The 20,069-nt window shown below is 45.9% G+C and overlaps 2 protein-coding genes and 1 long non-coding RNA gene across 5 annotated transcripts in view; 1 reads left to right on the top strand and 2 right to left on the bottom strand.

Moving 5' to 3' along the window:
• Positions 1-7,960, bottom strand: part of PDK2 (pyruvate dehydrogenase kinase 2) — a 28,339-nt gene extending 20,379 nt beyond the window's left edge. Inside the window, 1 exon segment of the mRNA XM_048517459.1 lies at positions 7,760-7,960. Within this exon segment, the coding sequence (XP_048373416.1) occupies positions 7,760-7,880 (121 nt within the window). The 5' untranslated portion in view covers positions 7,881-7,960.
• Positions 7,961-8,147: 187 nt separating this feature from the next.
• On the top strand, positions 8,148-9,873 carry LOC125444494. Its single transcript, XR_007246221.1, has 3 exons — positions 8,148-8,202; positions 9,072-9,372; positions 9,624-9,873. It is a non-coding gene; the product is annotated as an uncharacterized LOC125444494 (long non-coding RNA).
• A 527-nt stretch (positions 9,874-10,400) lies between these two features.
• Positions 10,401-20,069, bottom strand: part of ITGA3 (integrin subunit alpha 3) — a 101,028-nt gene continuing 91,359 nt past the window's right edge. Inside the window, exons 24-26 of one of the 3 annotated variants that reach the window (XM_048517685.1) lie at positions 19,460-19,585; positions 12,228-13,924; positions 10,401-12,058 (exon numbers count right to left, since the gene is read on the bottom strand). In XM_048517685.1, the coding sequence (XP_048373642.1) occupies positions 13,763-13,924; positions 19,460-19,585 (288 nt within the window). In that variant the 3' untranslated portion in view covers positions 10,401-12,058; positions 12,228-13,762. Of the gene's footprint in view, positions 12,059-12,227; positions 13,925-17,448; positions 17,635-19,459; positions 19,586-20,069 lie in introns of those variants that run through there. The other 2 variants (XM_048517686.1, XM_048517687.1) reach the window with 2 other exon arrangements.

The following is a 20,069-nucleotide window of genomic DNA, read 5'->3' as shown; positions in this document are numbered from 1 at the left end:
ACCCCTGTAATACCTACTCCCTGTAACTAGCAATGGCTCAAAGTAACTCCAGCATATTGTCGAAGGCTTTCACGGCCAGAGTCAACTGGCTGTTGCAGGTTTTCCAGGCTGGTTGGCAGGGATCTGGTGGTTTTCGCTCCTAACCTTTTGCCCGCATCTACGGTTGGCGTCTTCAGAGGCACTGTGTCATGATGAGATGCGTTTCTGTGTTGTGGAAGAGAAGCACATCTCACTGTGATATGCCTCTGAAGATGCCAGTCATGGATGCGGGCAAAACGTCAGCAGCGAAAACTACCAGACTGTGGTTCCACCACCCAGAAAAACCATAACAGTCAGTTAACTCCAGCATATTGCAGTAACTATCTCCTTAATGGGTTATTTGAAATATTTATATGCCAACATTCAGAGTGGTGGCTCGCCAGATCTGAGGCCAGGCTTCAGTTGAGCCCGAACGCTGCTATTGGGAACTCTGACTTAACTAATTTTAACTCCAAAATATCGTAGAAGAAGATTTCAGATTTATACCCCACCTTTCTCTCCTGTAAGGAGACTCGAGGTGGCTCACAAGCTCCTTTCCCTTCCTCTCCCCACAACAGACACCTGGTGAGGTAGGTGGGGTTGAGAGAGTCCTGAGAGAACTGGGACTAGCCCAAGGTCACCCAGCAGGGATGCAGGAGTGCAGAAACACATCTGGTTCACCAGATAAGCCTCTGCCACACAGGTTGACCCTGAAGTTGGATAGTATCCAATTAGGATGCAATAATTATAATGGTTTGCTTCTACTCAAGGCGTTCTTAGCAAGTCTAGCATTACCAACTATTGCTACACTTGTACACCTCTTTTATACTATTTAGGCAAGAGCAGAGTAAGGTTAAAACTTATTTTCAACTACGGCTTACGAGAGGGGAACCTTAAAACCAGCTCTGAATGCCAAGAATCACCCATGAAATCTGATCCACCAAAAGGCCACCCCAAGCATAGAGCAGCAGTTACAATGGTTTGCCATAGGCAGGCTCCGCCCCACCTGCAATTAGGACTTGGGGACCATCGGGAGTAGCACAGGCACACAAAAACTTCTTTCCCTAGGAACCACCCTCCCAAAGGGAATCAGGTGTTGTTGAACGCAATCCAGGTAAGCCCAAAAACATATCAAAGGGAACCACTCCTCAGTGAAAAAGCTCTATTTCCTTTCCGAAACATCAGCGGTGTTTTGGCCCAATCAGGAGAGTGCAACCAAACATTTTGATTTTTCCCACTGGATTTGGGTTGCACTCTCCCGAACCACCCCCAAACCAACCACAATATCCCTTACCAACCACTAGGCAGAAGGCCAGAAAGACGGAACAAAGCTCTTTCCTGAAACCAGAATGGCCCAAGCACTACCCGACCCTCTGTCCCTCTGCTGATCAAGGAAGGGCCTATGGTTACAACCCTACCCGCTTGACCGGTCTTCCCTTCCCTTTCCCTCTCCACCGTCTTTTCAACTGAATGGATTAGAGTTGGATTTTCGTTGATTCATGCTAATTTTTTCCCACCCCCGTTGGAGATGAAATTACTGTTCAGATGTGGATTTTAATTATACGAGGCTTGAATTTTTATCCTGTTGTATATTGTTTGTGTGCAAGTCCCCCTGAGCTCAGCCTTGGCTGGGGTAAGGTGGGATATGAGCCAAAGTAAAGTAAAGTTTGCATTCTGGACGGCAAGTTTTAGGCCTCGCAGCTGTCTAGACTCTAGAGCAGGGGTCTGCAACCTGCGGCTCTCCAGATGTTCATGGACTACAAATCCCATCAGCCCCTGCCAGCATGGCAGAGAATAACCCGAAAAGGTTGTTTTTGGTCACAGTTTAGCAACCAAAACAAAAAGCGTAAGAGGGGGTTCCAGTGGTCAGAACAGGGAGGTTCTGTATCCCTCAGGCCGCTTCCGCACATGCAGAATAATTCACTTTCAATCCACTTCCACAACTGTTTGCAGGTGGATTTTGCCATTCTGCACAGTAAAATCCAGCGGCAAAGTGCACTGAAAGTGGATTGAAAATGTATTATTTTGCATGTGCGAAAGGAGCCACAGACCCTACCCTGCTTCCCATCGCGGCTGCCACCATTCCACAATCCCAATCCAGCTCCCACTGGGCAGGATTGAGAGCAGAAGATTTGGGGGATGCCTCTCAATGTAATACACTGAATGTCACTCCTCACATCATGAAAGAGAACACTGAATAGTTGTTACTTTGCAGCACAGGGGCAAACAGAGGTAGCTTCATCCCTCCCACACAAATTAAGGCCCAATTGTGGAACCTGTTTTTAGCATCAGCTCTCAGCTCCGGAATATGAGAAGTCTTATTTGTTTTTGTTTAAGATTACAAACGTTGTCCTGTTTATTTGACAAAACTCTTTTTCAAAAACAAGCCCTACTCAAGTGCATCTAAAGGACCCAGAGGGAAGGGGGAAAAATTATAAAAGAAGAGCAGAAGTTTGGATTTATATTCCCCCCTTTCTCTCCTGTAAGAAAACTCAAAGGGGCTTACAATCTCTTTTCCTTCCCCCCCCCCCCCAACAAACACCTTGTGAGGTGGGTGGGGCTGAGAGAGCTCCAAAGAACTCTGTCTAGCCTAAAGTCACCCAGCTGGCATGTGTTGGAGTGCACAAGTTAATCTGGTTCACCAGATAAGCCTCGATAGTTCAAGTGGCAGAGCGGCGAACCAACCCCAGCTCCCCAGATTAACCCTTCAAAAAACCAAGAGGGGAGGGGGTGTTTCTTTCCAAGTGGCCCCACCACCTCTTTCTCAATAAATATCCGCACGCTCCCGTGTGACAACTCCATTCCTTCTACCAAGGGGGGTCGTCCCTACCCCCTTTTTTTGAAGACACATTTTCTTGTGTCTGACCCCTCGCATCCTGGACATAAACTGTTTCAACTCTTACCCTCTAAGACAACTAGACATAAGAACAGTTTTTTTCCCGAATGCCATCACTCTGTTAAACAAATAATTCCCTCGATAATGTCAAACTATTTATTATATATTTATTATATAATTACTGCACTACTTTTTTCATCATTCCTATTACCCATCTCCTCCCAATTATGACTGTATGACTATAGCCTGTGCTGACATTTCATTTTATTTTATGATTTTACATTTTATGTTTTTATTACTATTGATTGTTTCCTGATTGCTTACTAGACCTATATGACAATCATTAAGTGCTGTACCTTATGATTCTTGACAAATGTATTTTCTTTTATGTACACTGAGAGCATATGCACCGGAGACAAATTCCTTGTGTGTCCAATCACACTTGGCCAATAAAGATTCTATTCTATTCTATTCTATTCTATTCTATTCTATTCTATTCTATTCTATTCTATTCTATTCTATTCTATTCTTGTTAAACTTTTTGCGGTAGCATCCACATTAAGGAAGAGTTGTGGAAAACTTGAAAGCTCACACGCCGCGGTGTCAAATCCATCAGATATGAGGTTGGTTGGTATTATGTGGATCACGTCCAGGTTTTAAAAATATTTTACCCCATGCAAGTGACCTCTGGCAGGGATCACAGACACACTCACCCTCTTTTGTGGGTTTCTGTGCGTCACCCATACCAGGCAATGATTCCAGAGAGCTTAATATAGCTTCACTGTTCCAAAAGATCATCAGACACAGTTGTCACGTTTTGGAGAGAATATCGTAGGGGAGGAAGCTGAGAAGAGATGGGGGGAGGGGGGCGGGACCAGGGGTCTTTCGGAATATCCGAACCACCCCAGTTGTCCTTCACAAGTTCCAAAGGACATATTCTGCTCCCTCTTTTTTTTTTAAATAACTTTGCCTCCTTTCCACCACTCCAAAGCGAAGGTCACTAAACAACAAAATCTGACTGTGTGGCTAACCCAAGTTGCTCTCTATGAAAATAGAATCATAGAGTTGGAAGAGACCCCAAGGGCCATCAAGTCCAACCCCCTGCCATGCAGGAACACACAATCAATGCACTCCCAACATATGTTCATCCAGCATCTCTTTGAAAACCTCCAAAGAAGGAGATTCCACCACACTCCGAGGTAGTGCATTCCACTGTTGAACAGCCCTGAAAGTCAGAAAGTTCTTCCTAATGTTTAGGTGGAGTCTCTTTTCCTGCACCTTGGATCCTAGTCTCTGAGGCAGCAGAAAACAAGCTTGCTCCCTCTTCGACATGACATCCCTTCAAATATTTAAACATGGCTATCTCCAGCTCCCTAAGCCTCTCTTCATAGGGCATGGATTCCAGACCTTTTACCATTCTGGTTGTCCTCCACTGGACACGTTCCAGCTTGCCAATATCCTTCTTAAATTACAGCGCCCAGAACTGAACACAATACTCAAGGTGAGGTCTGACCAATGCAGAGTACAATTACTTCCTGCGATCCAGACACTTATTGATGCATCCCAGAATTGCATTGGCTTTCTTGGTTGCCATATTAGAACTAAGCTAGACGCCCTATCTTATAGAGGCCACTGCAAGCTTTGGCAATTTTAACAACCTGAAGAGGACCACACAGCAGAAATATCCAAATTCAGCACCCACCGCCATTGCGCAAACAGGATTCCACAGGCAGATATGCAACATTACAAGACAAGTGATTTGGGGACACACACACACACACACACACAAACAAACACGAACTCGCTAATTCACAGATAATTATCATGCAGTAACTAGTGTGTTAGAATAAGGCACATGAGAGGCAACCTCAGATTCCCACTCCACCACAAAGGCCCCTTCTGCACATGCAGAATAATGCACTTTCAATCCACTTTGCAGCTGTGTGGAATAGCAAAATCTGCTTGCAAACAGTTGTGGATCAAAAGTGCATTAATCTGCATGTGTGGAAGGGGCCAAAGGTAGCTGGATGGCCCTCCGGCCAGTCCCACTCTCTGCCTCACCCATTTCACAGGGTTAGCGTGAGAACAGAATGAAAGAAAGAGAAGAACAGATGCTGACCTCCACTCTCGGGTGAAGGAGTGGACTAAACACACATTAGATGGATCTACCAGAGCAATTCCCATATCCAGACCTGCAAATCCCTCCTTTCCCCTAAATTGGTGCACAATGAATTTCTTCTTTACAGAACAGAGAACACCCTTATGAAGTAATTACTAAGCCCAATCCTAAGCGGGGAATGGACTTGACTGGTAAGTTTTTATTTTTGAAATTGTTGTTTTTAAACACAACCACAACAAAACTGAGGGGAAAAGACAAAAGTGCAAGAATCTATCCACTGCAGTTCTGAAATTTTTTAACATCAATGGTGGAAGGTTTATTCCAGCAGCACTGAAGGTGTTTAATGCCAAGGTGGTCCAGTACCTATTGTATAGTATCCCCGTCTGGATCCAAGCTTGGCACAAGAACCTGGAGCATATCCAATCAAACTTCCTATATAAGATATTAAAATTCCACATTGTGTCCCTTTATGGTGTGTTTTATCTAAATCCTGAAGCAACATTGCCAGGAAACTGTGTGGGCATGGGCTGTAACATTTGCCTTTGGCTGCGTCTATGCTTCTGCACAGATCCAAAAAGCTTATCTTTACTAGAAATGAGGGAGCTTCAGCTTTCGAAGCGGTGGCTCTATATTGAAAAAAACCCTTCTCCTTGGGTTTCTCATGCGAGTCTCTTCATATGCCATCAGCCACGGAAATTTACCATCATCTAAAGATCAGACTGTTTTAATTCAGGAATATCAATCTCTCCTCTGAGTGTTGCACAAAGCTCCTGTTCCCCTCTATACTTAGGGATCACACCCCCTAAATCTAGCCCGGTTGCATTTAGGAACCAGCTTGTTACCAGGCGCAGATGGGCCCATGACAAGAGCAAGGTGCAACTCATTCTGTCTATCTATCTTCAAGGTCAATGCCTTTAATATCCCACAAAGTGAGCATTGTTGCCGGGTACTATCCCAACGCTATGGACTCAACTCCTCATATCCTGCTTTTACTGTTCAAGGTATAATAGATATTAGAACCGATCTGGGAGCTTTTACTTACCTCTGTACAAACAAAAAATGTCTAAGCTATTAAACAGCCCTAATGTACACATTTCTGAAGCAGTTGCTACATTTTTAATCCATGTTCTACATGATATATAACAGTGATCCTGTTTTTGCACTTGGAATGTATGGTACTTCTGGTTTATGCCTAATAAAGGTTTTTGGATTGGATTGGACAAAAGTGAATTGGTCACTCTAATCTGCATACACATAATCTATACACACTACATGTTCCATTTTCTCACCCAGATCCCACTGATGACCTTATCTATTCTATTATACTTTTTCTTAACCTCAAGCCCAACAAATAGTTTCTTTGATCATTTACTTATCTCCCTAACTTAATTCTCAGAATAGAAGCATTCTATCTCAGTTTATCTCAATGTCTATATTTTATCTAACTTCACACAATCCATCCCTTATCTTCTCTGCAATGTCATGATACCTGACCTTACTATTTAAACATGCTTACTTAAGACTGATAAGTTTTAAGTATTATTTCATCAAGCAGCTGTTGGAAAACTGGACTAGACTGACAGCTGGTCTGGCACGGTACTGTTTGGGGATTGCATATTTACGAGGAATGTGGGGTGCAGTGATTGACAGAAGATCTGATGACTTCTGGACTTTGAGTGTATCTGCACATCCTTGGATATTCGGGCCATCACAGCACAATATCAACATGATTTTGTCCAAATATACAAAAACACATTGCTAACATCCAGTAAGCAGCCATAGGGTAAGCCAAAGATGTAGATCAGGGGTCTGCAACCTGCGGCTGTCCAGATGTTCATGAACATCTGGACAGCCACAGGTTGCAGACCCCTGATATAGACAGAAAAAGGTGATGTGGTTATCTTCATAGATTACATACAAGTCTATTCCCTGAAATGTTGCAAACAAAAGGTCAATTTCGGATGCTTGGAGGATGTTCAAGGATAGAAGGGCTTTTGCACAACTGAGGGGGCTAGACGGACTATAATTTCTGCTTCATAGTCAGCTATGCTGGGACTACGGTACAAGCTACACAGGCTACCATCTGCGTATCGATGGGCAACTTTGAAATACAGCAACCGTTTGTGCCTGAATTGTCTCTGAAACCTTGCAGAAAACACTTACTCTAGTGCAATGTCAGCCCATGCAAGGACACAAAGATTTTACACACTGTAGTACACGAGTGACAACCAGCATGGTATTTATTTTATTTATATCCTGCCTTATCCCCTCAAATATAGGGATTGAAGTGTAAGAATAGGATCTCAGAAATTCAGGTTCTAATCCCCACTCTACCAAGGAAGGTTGGGTGACCTTGGGCGGGTCAGGCTGTGACAACTTAACCTACTTTGCGGGGCTGCTGTTGGAGAAGAAAAAATAAGGCTGGGAAGGAAGGAAGGAATGAACTGAATACAGAAACAATTTTCTGATTTCCGCTACCACTCCTGCAGCCTTTTCTCATCGGAGGGCAGTTCGAATCCCCACTCTGCCAAAGAAGCTGACTGAGTGACCTTGGGCAGGTCAGGGACCTTAACCTACCTCTCAGGGTGGTTGTTGGGGAAAGGAAAACACCTGAAACAGGCCGGGAAGGTCTGAATGGACTGAATGCAGAATCTCCCATTATATTTCCCCTTGAGGGGCTCACAGGTGGAAGGCAGTTGGCTCAGCTGCAGCCTAGGGAAGACCCCCGATGACGTCACCCCTCGGGGGGTCCCCCCTGCCCACCTGCCCCCCTTTTTCCCACGCACCGAAGTCGAGGAACTGCTTCATGGACAGCGGCGACGGCGAGAACTTGCTGAAGTGCTCGATGTACTTGGGCGCCCCGGCCAGCGCCGAGGGGCCCTTCAGGAGGCACCGCAGGAGACGCATCGCCGCCCGCTCCCACCGGGACCCTCCGCCGCTCTAGGCCAGGACTGACGGCGGCCCTGGCCACCCCGGGACCCCCTTCCCTCCGAGGGAACGCCTCCTTTCCCGATCTGCACCAATCTTCGCCAGGCCACGCCCACTCCGGCAACGATGACCCAATCGCGGCTTTAAAAACAAGCCCTCGGCGGCCAATGGGGAGGGACTAGCCCCACGTGGCAAGGGGTGGGGCGGGAAGAAGAAGGTCGAGTGCCAATTAACTCCTCGTTGCCTGGGAGGTTGTTTGGGAGCTTATTGCTGCCAGGTTGATGCTTATTTTGGGATGCAGGTAATTTGGGTTTTTTTTCTTTAAATTATTTGTTTTCAAATTTGCTGTTTGTTGCTGAAACTCACCTTGCTTTCTTTCAAGAATGGTACTCGAGGCATAGTAAAAGTAAAAATAGTAAAACAATTACTCCATGCTGGCTCTCATTGGGGCTTATATTAATGGAGGCTTAACTGTGGGATCAAATGCAGAGTTATTAAATTCATTGAAGACAGTGGTCTGAGACTGAAGTATCTCTGCATAGATTGCACTGTAGGTCTACCAAAGTCTGCAATCTAATGGTTTTTGGTCACTGACCATCAATTGGTTTAGTAAGTTAATTATTCACAGTGTCAGCATGACATCTAAGTCCAGGTGCTGCAGGTGAGAGACAGAAAAACAATCTTGGACAGCAAACAATTCAGAATCCAGATTAGCAACCGGAGCCTGCTGAACAATAATCTAGTCACTCCGAATTACTTTCACACTGAAACTTGCAGGGTTCATTCTCCTGCATGTACCAGCAATGCATCAGTTGTACCAGTGAGTTCTCGCCATGTTTCCATTCCAAGCCATTTTCCCCTCACCGCAACAGCTGTTCTAACATCGCTTGGGGATGGATAAACATTGATGAAAAGGAAAAAAAATGTCTGTGCCAGTTTTTTGGACTGCCAAGGAATATTATTTGTAGGGCTGAGAAGAATTTCTCTAATAATTTTTATGAGGCCCTGGTCCAACTTAATCCAGCCGTGCATATTTCAGATGGCAGTGCCTGCTTTACAGGAAATTGAACTCATATTCTTTTTTAAGGCATGTGGTTACGCTGGGGTGCTTCCAGGAGGAGCAAGATGTAAGTCAAAGGGGAAAGAAATATGAGAGTATTTTTTTTAGAGCTGGAGCAATTGGGGCCTTTCCCAAAATGGCAAAGGGATGACACCATCTCTGGTGTCACATGACTGAATTAGACTTTGACCTCAGCTACCTAATGACCCAGGAAAAGGTGTCCAGGAAACCCTGAAACTGGGCCGTAAGTGATGAGCAAGCAGAGATGACCAGCAAGTTTGTCCCTTTTGAAAATGCCGACAAATTGAAATTCCAGTGGAAAAGAAGGAAGTCCTCGTCGAGCAGACTAGCTGGCTCAGCACACCTCCGCAGTCCTATTGCAAACCTCTGCTAAACTCTGATGTCTGTGAGGTCAGTAAAATGTCCTCCCAACAGTGAGTCCTCCCAAATCAGACAACAGCGAGGCCACTTCCGCACATGCAGAATAACGCACTTTCAATCCACTTTCACGATTGTTTGAAAGTGGGTTTTGCTGTTCCGCCCAGTAAAATACAGCTGCAAAGTGCGTTGAAAATGGATTGAAAGTGCATTATTCTGAATGTGCAGAAGAGGCCTGAGTCCTGCCAAAAATCTCTCTAAACACATATTCTCTTATCTTTCAGGGCTGATAGATGGGTCAATCTTACGCAAAGTTAGCCTGGGACCATTGATTTCAATGGATATAAACTGGAATGATTCTGCACTGGATTGCTCTGTAATTGGCATCTTCTGTGTGCCAGGAAGGTAGGTGGTGTTGAATAATCCAGTCTCATTGGATGCTGGAAGCTTATCAGGGTCAGTACTTGCATAAGAGGCCACCGAGGAAGGCTTTGTGGGGGGAGGCAATGGGAAGCCACCTCTGCTTTTCTCTGATCTGGAGAACTGCGTTTGATTCCCCACTCTTCCACCTGAGTGGCAGCAGAGGCTTATCCGGTGAACCAGATGTGTTTCCGCACTCCTACATTCCTGCTGGGTGACCTTGGGCTAGTCACAGTTCTTTGGAGCTCTCTCAGCCCCACCTACTTAACAAGGTGTCTGTTGTGGGGAGAGGAAGGGAAAGGAGCTTGTGTAAGTCACCTTGAGTCTCCTTGCAGGAGAGAAAGGTGGAGTATAAATCCAAACTCTCCTCCTTCTGGTCCCCATGAATCAGTTGCAACTTGATGGCCTATTTATACACACATGTGAAAACCTTTGAGTGTCTGTTAGGGCGTTCCCCCCATCTCCGTTTGTGTGTTTATATATTTTAATGGATGTATCTGTTGTGTGTACGTGTGTGCCTTAACATTGTTTTGATGGTGCTCTGCCTTGGGGCTCGTCAGTTGGACGGAAAGGCAGCCTACAAATGTTTTAAACAAACAAACAAAATATCAATCATTTAACAAAAAAATTAAAGTCACAAGTTACAAATTGGAATCATTTTTATTTATAAAATAATCACTCAAGCTTATTTACAACCAAGGCACAATGACTCAGGACCTCCAGTACCATAAGCAGTGATAAATTCCAGTGAGCAACAATATACATATATATATATACACACATTGCTATAGATAGATACAGTCTTAATAATTTAATACGTACAGCTGGGAGAAGGCCAGAGGGCAGATCTGGAGTGGTTTTTACCTGTGAGACTAACTGCATGGTTAATGTAACCCTAGTTACCTTGACTGCGGAAGCAAAACGTTTTTGAAGGTTTGTTCCCTTTCTAAGGGAGATTCTTCTACAGCTCCAACAGACCTGACAAAGTCGAGGGACCCATTTTGTGCAGTATTTGTCGACACCATAGAATGATGGAGAGGAATCATGTCTAGGTATGAGATCGGAGATCCCCCTTCAGAAATCCAGTGTTTACTAACAGGTGTTCAGCTGCAAGCCTTGAAAACTAACACCTGTAAGAACATAAGAAGAGCCCTGCAGGATCACATTACTGGTCCATATAATTTACCATGTGGTCTCATACAGTGGTCAGCCTGTTACTTTGGAGGGCCAACAACATGGCTTAGAGGCCAAGGCCTTCCCCGATGTTACCTCCCTACCCTGGTATTCAGAGGTTTTCTGCCTCTGAAAGTGGAGATTCTCTTTAATCCCCATGGCTAGGTGCTGCCAATAGACCTATCTTTCATGAATCTGTGTAATCCCCTTTTAAAGGTGTCTGTGCCTGTGAACATCACTACAGCCTCTGGCCGCAAAATCCACATTTCAATCCCTCACTGAGGTAAAAAGCATTTCCTTATGTCAACTCTGAATCTACTGCCAGTCAACTTCCGTTTTTCAAGGTCCCAAAATCTAAAGCGGCTTTCAGTATGATCTCCTGAGTCAGACCTCTAGAAGAGCTATTTTGAATTAAACGGTGGCAGGCAGCCATTCTTCCCAATTCCTGCATAAAACCAAATAGCTTCTTGGGAACGACAGGCCCCATCCAGTTTAGCTGCTCACCCAAGTAGCACTCCCGAAGCCAGCCCTTTCTGATACGAGTCCTGGGGAACTGGGTGCCAACTTTTCTCAATTCAGAATGGCCGCCAGGAAGGCGAGGGATCCTTGTGCAGTCTTGCTTTCCTTAAACGCCCGCCTGAGAGTCACACGCTTTGACGTTAACACACCCTGATATACTTCTCTCTTACCCCACCCTCTCTAATGCCATGTACATGGGAACTGGTTGTCGCTGCTCACATGTGAGATAGAAGCTCGTGCTTCAAAGCTTGTTTTCCTTACACATCCCAGCGAAGAGTACTGGCACTTTCCTAGAGCAGTTTTATCCCACCCTTTCTCCAAGGACCTCAGGGCAGAACACACGGCTGTGCTTTCCGCATTTTTATCCTCACAACGACCCTGTGAGGTGGGCTGCGCTAAGAGACGGCAACTGTGGCAGAGGTTATCCCAGCCACCTTTCTGGCAAAATGGCGGGTGTGAGCCCCAAGCTGGCTCTCCCACATCCTAGTTCAACACTATAATGGCTACTGGCTCTTTCACTTGAAGACAGATTCCACTGCTGATATTTCACTTCACAGGAAGCGCCAATGGAAACAGCTTCACAGTTTTGGCTTGAACGTTCCTCTCGCTCAGGAGCAGCAGCAGCAGCAGAAGGCCATTGCTTTCACCTCCAGCATGTGAGCTCCCAAAGGCACCTGGTGGGCCACTGCGAGTAGCAGAATGCTGGACTAGATGGACTCTGGTCTGATCCAGCAGGCTAGTTCTTATGTTCTTATGTTCTTATGTTCTCATTGAACTGATGTCAGTTTCCACCAAAGTGCAGCGGGTGATTTTTCATATCATTTCAGACAGTGGGAGCTGAAAAGGGTTTCCAAAATAAAAATTCTGCCCCATCCCACCTTTCAAGTCCACCTGCTTTGTTCCCCTTTGAAGCAGACCCCCCCCCCCAAAAAAAAAGCTGTGGAAGAACAATGAAACAAAAGATCAGTAGTTTTGACAACACAGAAGCTCCAGTGTTGATATATCCAGTGTTTACAGTGACACAAGTTTGGGGCTGCACCTAGCGAGAGGACTCCCATTCACTCACCCTTCTCTCCAAAGGATGCACGGTTTGTAATGAGGCTTTCGGGGGGGGGGGGATCTTCATCAAAGAGCAAAAGAGAGGACTTTGATAGTCAATTAGCAAGGGTATAAAAGTCCCCCCCCCCAACACACACACACAGCATGTTCATTAGAGAGAATAGTATCTGTGCTATGCACAAGCAACCTTGCACAAACAAACAACTGACTTTGCACAAAGAGTATAAAAATACTGAGCAATCACACAAGAGGTGACCTTGCGCAAGCGCACTGGGCAAGGGTTGCCAACTTTCCAGTGGGATTGGGAGATCTCCCAGTATTATAACTTCTCTCTAGACTACAGAGATCGGTTCCCCTGGAGAAAGTGACCGCTTTGGAAGTGGACTTTATGGCATCATAACCTGGTTGGATGCTCCCCCACAACCCTTCATTCCCCAGCCTCTACCCCCGAAATCTCCCTGTATCTCCCAACCCAGAGTTAGCAACCCTTTGGGGGCACATGGGCAAGAAACTGGCTGTATGTATTCTGTGAATGAGAGTGCTGCGAAAAGACAAGGGCCTCGTGCGCATTTTGGGGCATGAGTGCGCACACCACAGTGGCTAGGTCGGGCTTCGAAGCAGCGCACAGATGCGCATTCTGAAAGAGTGATTGGCGGGAGTCTTGCAGAAGGCCAGGTAAGGAAGGCAAATGACACCGCTCTGTTGCTAAGGTGCGGCAGGTTTGGCCCTGGAAGCTGTCCAGGTAGGAGATCAAACACATACGCTTCTGTCACAGCAAGAGCAGGAAATAATTGTAAGAATGCAAGGAATTAAAAATGGGCACAAGAAAGCATTGTAGCGAGAGCCCGTGCTTGCATCCGACGCCTGTGTACTGTTAGCTATATGGGCATGTATCCAGTGTCAAGGTAAGTTGGTTTCAAAGCTATCTCCTGGTAGGAATTCAATTCCTAGGACCCTGGGTGGTTGGGGGGGGGGGGGCAGAAAATCCATCAGCACACACAGAAAAGAAAGGTTTCCCATTGGTGACTCCCAAGTCCCCCACAACTTTGGCGTCAAGTGAAGATCTCCTACTAAGCCCCCCCCCCCCCCCCGGCCAGAGTTTCAGAAAGGATTTGAGGTACCCCCAGCTTGGATCACATAATTTAGGCTTAAATAACAGTTCTTTTGTTGGTCCAGCACTATATACAGAAGACAAATGACGCAGTCCTTGGGAGTGGAGAGGAACGGCAAAGAACGGGGAGGCGAGCAAGCGTCAGTAGTATCTTCCTGGCTCCTGCCAGCTTGTTACCCATTGCTTCTTGTGCTTCGCGGGCAGGAATCCGTCGGCGGGCTGGTAGCGATCCTCCTGCCGGATCCGGACGGCATGGTACTTGGGTAGGATTCGGTAGTAGCGGGTTCGCTTGAAAAAGTTGCACTGTGCAGAAAGAGAGAGAGAGAGAGAAAAAAAAGAGAGGTTGGGAGGAGCGGATGGAAAGCCACACGTAAACTGAGCTTGCGAAAGAGAGACTCCGACAGCAGAAAGGAGAAAAACCCAGCACCAGGAGAAAGGCAGGCCAGATTAAGGTAGGGGAGAAAGACAAGAGGTGTAGAAACTTAACAAGACCACTTCAATTGACCATTTTCTGGTAGCGGTGGAAAGACAAGCCTGCTAGGTTCAAGTACAAAGCTGGTTTGTAGACTGAAGCGGTTCGACGTGCTTCCAAACACATCCACTCTTTATAACCCAGGATGCAAACACTATTGACAATTGAGCTGCAAATATAGTTTATCTATGCGACCAGACCTCACTGAGCATTAGGGTTGCCAACGTCCAGGTGGTGGCTGGAGATCTGCTATTACAACTGATCCCCAGGTAACAGAAACCAGTTCAGCTGAAGAAAATGGCCACTCTAGAAGTTGGCCTCTATGGCAAGCTGGCGTCACTTATGGGTTTCCTGTGGAAGTGACATCAGGCTGTCACCCATGATTTGTTTTGTTTTACATTATTTGGAAGACAAAAACAAACATACTGCCATAAATCTGTCCAAGCCCCTTTATAGCTTTAAAGGGGGCTTGGACAGATTTATGGAGGAGAAGTCGATTTATGGCTACCAATCTTGATCCTCTTTGATCTGAGATTGCAAATGCCTTAACAGTCCAGGTGCTCGGGAGCAGCAGCAGCAGCAGGCCATTGAGCTCCCAAAGGCACCTGGTGGGCCACTGCAAGTAGCAGAGAGCTGGACTAGATGGACTCTGGTCTGATCCAGCTGGCTTGTTCTTATGTTCTTATACTCTCAAGGTTCAGCTTCAAATGAACAATGCTGCAATATTACTTGACAAACTGTCCAGCTACCAACTGTGCTTTGTACCAAAATTTTGTGAAGGTGAATAATGTAAAATGTCTTTTCTGTGCTGCTTCCCATGGTAATGGCTGGAATGATTTGATAGGGTGATTGGACTTGTGGAAATGACCTTATACCTCTCAAACACTATATTCTGCAGTTGATGCCCACAAGAGGAACGGCTTCAAAACAGGTGTTGAGCCGGGGAAGACAGAGGCTTAAATTCTGGACGTGCGTTGGAGCACTCACAAGACTGATCACTGTACCAAAGATGGCAACTTGCACTGGCTTTACCGCATCAGAAAGGTCATTGGATTAGCCAGAGGGTGTGAAAAGAGGGAAAGAGATGAAGGGAAAGACCCTTGGCCACACCAGCAGGCACCATCTCAGAAGCCACCCAAGAAACTCCTGGTTATTAAAGTCTTGAAAGGAAAAAAAGGCTTATGATCTTTAGCAAAAAGATTGGCTGACACCTGGCGGAGAACATGAAATGCACTGCAGGATAACTGGTCCTGGCTGGAAATGCAGAAATGTTATAGTGGGCTCTTTTTTTGCATTCTCATTTTCCTTCCAAGTTCTTGTCTCTTAGGTGGAGGGTATGTGTTTCAATTCTGCATGTTCACCAGCTTTGTACTTGTCTTTGGGAATTCGGCGATATACCAAACCCAATAAATAAATAAATAAATAAATAAATAAAAATAAAATATATGTGTTTTGCTTCCCCTAGTGGTTAATTTGATGCAAAACAGCTTTAAGTCCAGCATATATCCCTGCAGATACAAACTGGACTTAATGCTGCAGGATTTTACACTGGACTTAATGCTGTTTGATATGGAATCAACCACTAGAAGGAGCAAAACTGACCTCCCACCACCACACCACGGAAGATAACTGCAACTTGCAAGCAAGGAAAATGAGAATGCAAAAAAGCCCTTAGTCTGATCCTGAACACTGCTGACAGAGATGGTGTTCTGAACCTTGGAGGCGTAGGTAGAAGGTGTCTCCCAACCATTGAAGACTCACATAGACTCTGGTTGAGGAGGTATCAGGAACAGGTTGTGACCTTATGGAAACATCTTCGCTTGTTCAGCTTAGGGTTAGCAGCAGCTCACAACGATGGGAGAGACAACATCCTTATTGGTGGGTGCTGTAAGTGCCAATAGAGCAGCCAGGGCAACAGCTGCGGCATGCTGCAGGCACACAACTACTGGAGTGGCACCACCATGTTCCATGAACAACTCAGTAGCTGCCTCCACTTCTCAGTGACCAATGGTAATGGTGCCACTTCTCCCTCATCTGGTGTCATTCATGGGGTGAACTATCCCACTCTGAAAGCTTCACTGCTCCGGGTCCAGCTGAAGTTGGAGAAGGAGGAGCAAGCAGAAAGCTCCTAATAGCTGAACAAGGCCTGGCCAATCAGGAGCCTTCTTACTGTCTGCCATTTGCAAATGCTGATATTGAGCTTCTGCATCTCAAGAGGGCTCAGAGACCTGAGCATCTACCATTCACTCTTCCTTTGTAGTCCTCAGCCTAACACCTTGCACTTTCTGGATCGAGCCCAAGGGACAGGCAGCAGTTGACCCCTATCCACATCCTCCAAAAATAGAAAGGCTTTATTTGCTTATTATAAGAGCAGCAGTGGCATAGTGGTTAAGAGCAGGTGCACTCTAATCTGGAGAACCGGGTTTGATTTCCCGCTCTGCCACTTGAGCTGTGGAGGCTTATCTAGGGAACCAGATTAGCTTGTGCACTCCATCACATGCCAGCTGAGTGACCTTGGGGTAGTCTCAGCTCTTCTGAGTTCTCTCAGCCCCACCCATCTCACAGGGTGTTTATTGGGGGGGGGGAGATTGGAAGCCCCATTGAGTCTCCTTACAGGAGAGAAGGTGGGGGGGGGGTATAAATCCAAATTATTATTATTACTAAAATACAAGTATGCTATGGTAATACTAACAGACCCTCCACCAATTGTCTACATTTCTAGAAGGGGATCTCTAATTCTGAATTGGCTCAGTCCTTCTGTACTTCTTTTCTTTCCTCAAAACAAGAGATTGATTTTGTCCACATTTTTTATATATTACAGTAGTGGACCTTTACCTAAAAATAATGGTGACTGACAGATTTTTTTTGGAGTAACTCCGGCTGTATCCATGCATTGACAGATATTCCTCTATCATCAAACTGAAACAATCACTCGCCCACACTTTTGCGAGTTGTCGTTACGACACAACAGCACTGCAATATCTGACAGTGTGTGGATGCAGCCTAGGAAGTTGGAAGCACAGATGTCCCCTCTAGGACCAGACTCAGTCCCCTTCCGCACATGCAGAATAACGCACTATCGATCCACTTCCACAATTGTTTGCTAGTGGATTTGGCTCTTCCATACAGTAAAATCCAGCTGCAAAGTGCATTGAAAGTGGATTGAAAGTGCATTATTCTGCATGTGTGGAAGGGCCTCGGGTATCCACCAAGGAGCCTTAAGATCACCCATATGCTGCATTTTCTGACTTATCCCTGGACCACTGTTCTCCACGTCAGAGTCTTTTTGGGAAGTGTTAAAAAAGTGGAAGGGTCAAAAGAGACAGTGGGAAAAAGATAGACCCTGCCTACCCACCTCACCCTGTATTCATTTACCAAGAGATAGGGCAAGGAGGTGGGCACTTTTCCCCTGCCCACCCTGATACAGGAACTAGTAGCTGTCGGTCAGTCGCTTAGTTTCAGACGGCTGGATCTTCCTCTTGGCTTTCTGGCCCTTGGCCTCGTACATGGCGCGTGTGTTTGCCCGCCGGAAGAAACCGCACTATGAGGAAGCAGGGGGTAAAAGTCAGTTGCAACGGACAAACAGTGTGTGGGGAAGGGGGAACAGCCACCTTATTTGTTTCAACGTCTTTTGGCCCGAAAGATACCTCGACTTTGGATAATTCCCCCCAATGTGATAACTAACAGGATGACACCAGGCTGATATTGAAAGTATGAGAACACCAGGCCAAGGCCTATTTGTAAAGTGGAATCTTTCACGCTGAAAGTTCCGTCTGGCCGAACATTTCCATAAAGCTACTCACTCTGTGGGTAAAATACATGGACAAATGAGTTGTTTTGGTTTTATGGTCCAAGAAGAGGAAGAAGCGCATATAATTGGACTATATAAACTGATGAGGGAAAGGCTCTACATACCTCTACATACATAATGGTTCCTTGTATGTTTGTATATTTAATTGTTTGTCTAAATTGTATGTGATGAGTAAGAGTTGTATGTTTGGTAATAAGTATTTGTAATGTTGTTACAATTAGGCAATAGTAAAAAGTGGTAGTCCGTTAGGCATAGTGATAAGTGGATGTTTAGAAATCACACTAGCACAATAAACACCCTGTGCACTTTGTAGTGAGGCTTGTGTATTAGCGGGATATATCTTTGTGTTTTGGAATTTATCCGCTATATCACAGGTGTCAAATTCGTGGCCCTCCAGATGTTATGGACTACAGTTCCCATCCTCCCCTGCCAGCATCATGCTGGCAGGGGATGATGGGAGCTATAGTCCATAACATCTGGAGGGCCGCGAGTTTGACACCTATGCGCTACATGCTATTGGATTCTAGAAGATGATAATCCTGACATCACAAGAGCGGTGGCAAAGTTCAGCGCCTATATTGTTAAAAGACGTCGATATAAACCGGATAATTTAAACACAAATTAGTGGTAGGCCATTTGGGTGATCAATTTTATATTTTGGTTTTATACATCACTTGTCCTATCAGGGTTGAGACCTGATTTTGTCTTATGGTTTTAACGTTCGCAGTTTTAATAATGTTCCCAAATTTTATTTGGAAATTGTATACTGTGGTTTTCTACTCTGTGTTCAATAATTTCTGGTCTCTGACCGCAATAAAGCTGATTGATTGATACACGATTGGATATTGGTAAAGTACTGCACACGATCAATAGAAAGCAGCACAACAGCACTAGCCAGTGTGATGCTGCTGCAATCTAGATTGTCACCAAATTGTCCAGGACAATAGCACAGCCCTTCCACGCACAGTGTTGGAAACCAGCCAACAACCGGTGGAGCGTGTTTGGGAGGCAATTGCAGCAGCGAATGAAACAATTGTTTCCTCCCATCCGAGGCATCGCGGACTCCTAGGCATTCGCCAGATGCTTATGTTAATCAAAATGCAAAGCCTCGTTCCCTGACTGTGCAACCAGTTTCTCCGTGATGCAAAACAAGCCTTCTGAACACTCTGTACTGAACATTTTGGCCGCTTTCCAGAATCGCCTCTTTAAGTGCCTGAGCTGAACGCCAGCACCCAAAGTCACGCCCTGACTTAAGAGCAGGATACGTCACCGTGGATCGAAATGAAGAGGCAGGCTTCCTTCCTGCCTGCCCGGCCAATGTTAAACGCGTTCCTTGCAGACTGTCACCTCAAGCAAAACAGCTGGTAGCTTCACAGCCGCTATCAGCAGTGTTCCGTTGACAGGACTGTGTAGTGCCAGTCCTTCATGTGACTTGGGGGAGGGGGGCACAGCACAATGGGTACTTATGCACTCCATTTCCTGAGCATCCATACCGAACTTCTTTTTCTCCTTTCCCCCTCCCTGTTCGCCCCATTTCAAAGCCTTTCCTTCTTACCTTCCACAGCACTATGACAATGATCCCTAAGAGCAGAAGGCCGGCTGCAATGGAAAGCAGCACCAGCCACAGCTCAAGCTCAGCCGGCTGCTCTTCGCTCAGCTCAGAATCAATGTTCACGGAGAACTACAAGAAAAAGGGCAGAACAAGGAGAAACAGTTATACATTTGGGGAGGAACAGCAGCAGCAGCAGAAGAGGGGCTTACAATCTCCTTTCCCTCCCCCCACAACAAACACCCTGTGAGGTGGGTGCGGCTGAGAGAGCTCCGAAGAACTGTGACTAGCCCAAGGTCATCCAGCTGACATGTGTTGGAGTGCACGAGCTAATCTGGTTCCCCAGTTAAGCCTCCATAGCTCAGGTAGCAGAGTGGGGAATCAAACCCAGTTCTCCAGTTTAGAGTGCACCTGCTCAGATGAAAGTACGCCACGCTGGCTCTCTAAGAATCTGGCAGCAGGGACAGGTATGCATGCACCTGCAGCCAGGGCCTGGACAAATGGAATTATAGCTTATTTCCTGACTACAGAGACTAGTTGCTGTGCAGAAAGCAGACACTCTGGAGGGTGGACTCTATGGTATTTTACACCGTTGAGGTCCCTTCTCTCCTAAGGC

The sequence above is a fragment of the Sphaerodactylus townsendi genome, linkage group LG15, assembly GCF_021028975.2.
Source record: "Sphaerodactylus townsendi isolate TG3544 linkage group LG15, MPM_Stown_v2.3, whole genome shotgun sequence".
Lineage (NCBI taxonomy): Eukaryota > Metazoa > Chordata > Lepidosauria > Squamata > Sphaerodactylidae > Sphaerodactylus > Sphaerodactylus townsendi.
The sequence above is the reverse complement of the archived record's forward strand: the minus strand, read 5'-3'. Positions and strand labels throughout refer to the sequence as shown.